General features: G+C 40.4%; 1 protein-coding gene across 1 annotated transcript; it reads right to left on the reverse strand.

The window, feature by feature from the left end:
• Nucleotides 1-2,332: 2,332 nt before the first annotated feature.
• On the reverse strand, nt 2,333-5,619 carry LOC105039416 (cation transporter HKT1;5). Its single transcript, XM_010915549.4, has 3 exons — nt 4,414-5,619; nt 3,736-3,960; nt 2,333-2,757 (listed from the first exon to the last, which is right to left on the reverse strand). Exons 1-3 carry the CDS (start codon nt 5,577-5,579, stop codon nt 2,559-2,561), a joined length of 1,590 nt encoding a protein of 529 aa, XP_010913851.1. The 5' UTR covers nt 5,580-5,619; the 3' UTR covers nt 2,333-2,558.
• Between the last annotated feature and the right edge of the window lie 1,010 nt (nt 5,620-6,629).

Raw genomic sequence — 6,629 nt, forward strand, 5'->3', positions numbered from 1 at the left:
AGTCACCCTGATAGGACCTCTGATGATCTCGATCATGAGTGCCTCATCGAAAGGATGCGAAAGTTTCTCTCTCTACTTTCTCTCTCTAGAAATTTTTTCTCTCTTCATGGATTTTCTCTCTCTAGAAGTCTTATAGGTTAGTGGAGGATCCTGATACATAGATAAGTCCTAATTTTGATTAATCCTAAGAGAGGTCCTCGATCTGTGTTATTAGGATCGATTATCGATAATTTTCTCTATATATGATTTTTATGTTTGATCAGGGTTATGAAGAGATGATTGTCTGCATAAGATATCGAGTGGAATATCTTGTTAGAGAAATTTATAAATCAAAGAAGAATATTGATTTCTGTGTTTGGATCAGTCACCGGTAAAGGTAAGAATTCCTGTACATGATCATCATTATATATATTATTTTATCGTTGATTTTATCTCATTGATTTTGCATCGTTGGATTTGAGATCGATAAATTTATTATATCTGAGATATTATTATTTATTTATGTGATTTTGAGCATGAGTATGCTATATCAATACAAATGTATCAGCGATTGATGGCATGATTATGTGTATGACATATTTATTACACTGCAAAAGATGAATTGATTAATGAAGTTAAATATCATAATTTCATGAAAATGAAAAAAAAAAAGAGAAATATGGTTTGGACTGGCCTTGTCATGTGGAATAGCTTGCCAGGAGCTTATGCCTGGGACAGCCCCCACAGGCTTATATGTGGAAGAAGAATATGATCCGAGAAAGATCATGAAGAATCTGATCCGAGAAAGATCATGAATGATTTGATCCGAGAAAGATCATGGCCACTTTGATCCGAGAAAGATCATGAATATTTCGATCCGAGGAAGATCACAGAAATCGATCCGAATAAAAGATCGTCGCATGATCCTGGTAGTCCAAAGCCAAAGCCAAAGCTAAAGCTAAAGCAAAAAAAAGGAAAAGATTACAGATGATGTGATAATAGAAGAAAATGAAAAGATAAGACATGAAACAATCGTTGAATAAAATTGTTTCACTTATTTAACCTATGATGATGCATCTCTTTTGATAAAACAGATAATTTATAAATATTTGCAGTATTCTGGACAGTGAACATCGATTTTTATGTGATATTGCCTATCATTATTTTCAGATTATATTATTATATTGGTGTGATATGAGAATTCTTACTGGGCTGTAAAGCTCACACCCCTTCATTTTCTTTTTCTTCTCAGAGTTACAAGATGTCCATGGTTGGCTATGGTATGGATTTGTGAGTGAGCGGATGCATAGATAGAGTACCATTGATACCTGATCAGAGGATTGAAGAAATGTTAATTGTAATTATGCAAGTTTTATGAATTATTATTGAAATTAAATATTATGGTTGATAAGGTTGTAATGATTTAATTTGGCCTTGCATATTGTTTAGGGCTTGCTCTAAGGAGTATGCGGCCATCATGTATCCGACCCGGATGTTGGGTTCGGGGCGTGACACTAGTAGTGGATCAATCATATAGCTCCCATATGTCAATTAACCACTAAATCTTAAAAGCTTAAACTATTCGGGAAGGGATCAACAATATATATCAAGGGATCAATCATATAGCTCCTATATAACTTCTTCCTCGATGTTGTTTATTTATCTCAGTCACCATGGGCTGTCAAATCATTGGGATTGATCCATATCCTTGGTAGGACATTATCCGAAGACGGCCACACCGTATGTCCTTATCAGGACAACAGTCTATAGCAGTCGTACGGTGTTTGGGGGAGACTGACCGACTATATGTCGGTATTCGGCTGCCGGGGCGTCGGATAATGTCCCGGAGACACCGTCGGCTGGTCTGGTGCATTGCGGGAGTCGGACGTCGGCTGCCACCCTCCGATAGTGAGTCGGTATTTCGAGCATGGCCGCTTGGCCAGTCGGGAACAGTATGGATCTGTTCGGCTGACATACCTCCGGCCGGATATAGTCGGCGGCCATTGTCGGCAGTCGTTGATCGGAGTCGTCGGTCGGTAGAGTCGGACGTCGGTCGGACAGATCCGAGGGTAAGTCGGCGTGCAGTGGTTGATCGGTATATCCCAACACTCATGATTAATTTTAGGATCTCCCGTATATTTAGAAAGGGTATAATGTGCCTGCTGACTGGTTGGCTAGCTGTGGGTCAACAGCTTGGCATGCAGGTGACTGCTTGGTCGATCGACTATTTTGTCAAATGATCTCCTGCATCCTGTCTCAGCTGATGCTTGTGGTTCTAGGTTTCTAAGGACCAGATCTTTTTCTCCTACCAAGATGATGACGAGACGACGACAACGATGATGATGAAGCACTTGAAATCAATATTTTGTTCATTATGCCGTTCAGATTTCAAACCCCACTGAGCAATTGAACCACTCACATATATATATAAGCCCTATGGCATGCTTATATAGCTTTAACTATCTGAGTTGATCTAGCTTACAAAAACCAATTCCCTCCCCATTGTTTCATGCTTTATATAGCTAGCTATATATCGACAGTAGTACACTGGGGATGAAGCATATATATATGCACATAGATCAGCCAAGCTTCCAAGCTTTACCACCCACCATGCTGAACTTCTTGAGCCTTCCAAACAGCATGACAGCCATGAGAGTGAGCTTTCCTTTAGCGCTCCATTTCCCTGAAAACCCAACCCATGTATCCTCGCATTGCCCGATGGGCTTAAGTTGACGTTCGCAGCCATAGCCAGTCGAGAATCCCACATTGCCATATGCACTGCGATCAATCAATTCACAAAGGTTTCAGTTGAAATGCTGATTAAAAGTGAAAAGATGACAGTATCAGAAACAGGAGAGTGATCATAAATATGATTAGTGTAAATAATTAAATTGTATATGACTTCATTAAAAATGCCTTCGCTCTGTCGCTACTTGGAAAAACAAAAAAACACATAGATGACGTAGCTGAGCTTTAGTTGCGCGCATAATATCATGCTCGTCAAAACTATCAAAGAAATAGAAAATGAGAGCGGAGAACAAAGATTTTATATAGTTGACCTTTTTTTTGCTTTTTTTGTGATGTAAAAAGAGGCTGAGTGGATTAAACCACAGAATTTATTGATAAAGAGAAGTTACATGTAACTTTTACTTCTGTACAGAAGTTCTTCTGTATGGAAGAAAGATTTTACTCTTCTGTTCAGAAGGAATTTACAGAGTGGATAATTGACTTAAAACTTTGGTTTGTCGCCCTTCATTGTTTTTTGCACGTTTTTCTTTCTTCTTTCATTTTTTTTTAGCTGAGGAACTGAGTGCAGACATGAGTACGTCCTCAACTATTAGGTCATTAGAGCAGCATCCCCCATTATTCACTCAACAAATAATGTCATGATAAGATTTAACGTGTTTGGCTGGTGTTAAAGCACTAAAGCTTGTCACATCTACTTTCTGAAGGCATTTTGACAAGTACAAACTTTTCTTCCTTTCCTAATCATTTTTTATCTTGCGGTTTGATGGTTAATAAGAAACTTGTGGCGGGCAAAGGCACTACAACGGTCAGTATGCGAACTAGACGACCATCATGATCACAAATAAGTTGTGGTACTTTGCCTTCGTGATCATGAGCGGTTTGGCGAGTTATTTGTAGAATTTTGGGCTTAGGCCTTCTTGTAATAGCTATTATGTACATGTTGAGGTCATCATAACTAAGAATGGAACTTACTTTTTTTTTTTTTTTGATGAAAAGAACAGAACATACCTGACCACCTCGATGACTATGTTTAAGACGCTAAAGTTCAAGGGATCTTCGGAGAGCCTCTTCCTCTCTGTGATGCAGATGATGATGACAAAGATGGCTAAGCATGCGAGCTCCGGGAGAATCAAGTTTTGCACAAGGTTTTTTCTCTTGCTGCCACCTTCCTTACGCTCTGAAGGCCCATCATCATCTCCTAAAGGAATAAAAGAAGTATAAAAAGGAAGGTACCTGAAATGAACATCGATAATTAAGAATTAGCAAGAATGAATAGCTAAAATAATTAGCATAGCTATCAAACAGCTAATGATTCACATCATCTTTCGGTTCATCTTTCAGTAGTAAACATGTTACAAACATCTATGTGCGCGAGGTAGCTAGTGACCCAATCACGCGTGCCATATGAGATTGATTGGTCCATAAGTTTTGAGCCCCATCTAGAGTACAAGTATAATCGTCTTTTGACCTACCACTACAAACTCGTTGGTGGTGTGCAACTCATTGCCTGACACGTAACCCATGTTGAAATGAGTCCCTATCCATTCTTGTGAATACTAAGTGGGTGGACCAAAAAAAAAAAAAAAAGCCTAAGTGAGTATCACACAGTTCTCCACTTCACTGTATGCTGTTGGCCATCACGGGTAAAGGAACATAAAAGAGAAAATGGAAGCAAAGATTACATACATCATGACCACGTAGAGCACCAAGATGGCTGGCGAGATGATGGAGAGATCAACAATGGTCTCGCCGGCGTGCCGCGAGTTAACCGACTGAAAGAGTGAGGCCAGGATCTTCCGGTATGGGCTCAGCCCATCCAAGCCCTCAGACCTCCATTCGAAGCAGCAGAAGAGTATGAGTTGGACCATCACAAACCCAAGCACATTGAGGGCATGTAGCACTGCACGACGGCCGGGGAGCAAGTGATCAAACCCTATCTCTCGTTGATTCTTCGCCATAAAATCGAACTCTCGCCTCTTTGAATGCTTCTCGAAGACCAATATGACCAACCTTAAGAATGAAGGGAACATGGTGTTCCCCGCGAGGATCTGCACTATGATCAATAGAAGAAGTCCGGAACCATTCTTAAACACCATCATGTTCTCGTTGGTTGGAATGAAGCCGCAGTTGGTGAAGGAAGAAACCGTAGTGAAGATGGAGAAGGTGTGGAAATGGATCCCTTTGCCATCAAGCACAGCTCTTGCACTTGGAACGAGGCTTACATACGCTAAGATAAGCACATAGCCAACGATCTGAACTGCTAAGAGATAACCCAACACCACAAATCCCAGTTGCTTTATAGAACTGTACCTCAAGTACCCCGAGCCACTCTCGGGACTAATTGCACCGGAGTCCACCGTCCCGAGCTCAGGTTGGTCGGAGTCATTGGCAAGTTCTTTGGAGCTCATGAGTTCTATGTTAGCTTTATTATATGGAGTTTCCTTCTTCTCGAGCTTGATCCTGGTGAACTGAAGACCGACCATGGAAATGAACACCTCCCCACCTAGTAGCATGAGAAGAGTTAATATCATAAGCTGGGAGTTAGAGAAAGCCTCCATTTCGACAGTGTCCACGCTCGACACAGTGTTCGCGGAAACCGCCATGAAGAACAAGTCCAAGTCCTTCGGCTTATTTCTCGCCGCATCTCGCATGGGCAAAATCTTTAAAAGTAGGAAACCAATTGAAGAAACAAAGAAGAAGTAGCAGAGTTGAATCCATAATGGGTTTGCATGGAAGAGTAGAAACTGATAAATAGATGCGGTAAATTCACGGAAAGAGCTGATGAAATTAGAAGGTGGTCGTATGTGCAGTGGGCTATGAAGCCTTTTACTGTGAACAGGAACGATTTCCATTCAAGTAGGTCGAGCTTGTTAAAGTGGACGGAGTGCTTGAAAAGGAGTTGGGTTTCATGTTCTGTGCTATGGGAGGCGAAGAAGCATATATAGATCGAGAAAGCAATAAAGGAAGAGCCATTGCTTTCTTGAGTGCCGATTTCATCTTCAAAGATGGATCGTCTTCTTTTCTTTTCTCTTTACCGAAGCAATATTAATGGTGGAAGCAACTTCATCCGAATGATCTGTTGCTGCTCTACTCTGATGCCAGTGGAGCCGCAAAAGCAAGAGAAAATGCTAAAACAATACGGATGGTTGGCTATCACGTCAGGGCACCAGCGGGATCTATCCAATGGGGAATGTAACCACGATCACCAAAATTTCATGCAAACCAAGTGACCACACCTGTCCTCTTTGCTTAGAGTACGGCTACTCATCCCCTCCTCCATCCCCGCTTAGTTTTACATCCTATGTGTCAGTTCAGGATTGGGTGCTCATTCGTTGCCGCATGAGGTGACCTGATGCGGACTCTTCCATTTCCTTTCCAAGCGCAAAGCCAAATCCACTCGTGTCCTTTGTTTTTTCCTATATTAAGTGAAGTCCCTAAAATGTTGGCAGATGAATAATTGTTGAAATGAGCTGTAGATTTTTCTGATTAAAAATATAATATTTTAATTAAAAAAATATATATTTATATAATTTCTAAATTGTAGATCTCTCTGATTAGGAATATAATCTTCGAGTTAGAAGAAAATATGTTTGTATAATTCCTAAATTGTAGATCCCTCTGATTAGGAATGCAATCTTCTAATTAGAAAAATATGTTTGTATAATTTCTAAATTGAGTCTCTGAAAATTAATAAAAATGATCTTTTTGATCCTAGAGAAAGTATTCCTTCTTCCTTTGAAATCCTCGTCTTCACCTTCTCTTCTATTTTTTCTATTTCTCAACATGGTATCAAATCTCTCTGTTCCATGAATACGCTCTATTCCGCCTCATCTCAATCCCACACCCTGAGCCTCCATCACTACCACTGCCGCCTCCACAGCCATTGCCGTCAACACCGTAGC

Source organism: Elaeis guineensis, chromosome 1 (assembly GCF_000442705.2).
Source record: "Elaeis guineensis isolate ETL-2024a chromosome 1, EG11, whole genome shotgun sequence".
In the NCBI taxonomy this organism is placed as follows: Eukaryota; Viridiplantae; Streptophyta; class Magnoliopsida; order Arecales; family Arecaceae; genus Elaeis; species Elaeis guineensis.

What these genes read in the sequence shown, in the direction of transcription:
- LOC105039416 (XM_010915549.4), bottom strand. Translation starts at nt 5,579, where the DNA reads ATGGAAATCGTTCCTGTTCACAGTAAAAGGCTTCATAGCCCACTGCAC. An exon ending in GTGCTCTACGTGGTCATGAT is followed by an intron (nt 3,961 to 4,413) that starts GTATGTAATCTT and finishes TGTTCATTTCAG; the next exon opens with GTACCTTCCTTTTTATACTT. An exon ending in ATAGTCATCGAGGTGGTCAG is followed by an intron (nt 2,758 to 3,735) that starts GTATGTTCTGTT and finishes GATTGATCGCAG; the next exon opens with TGCATATGGCAATGTGGGAT.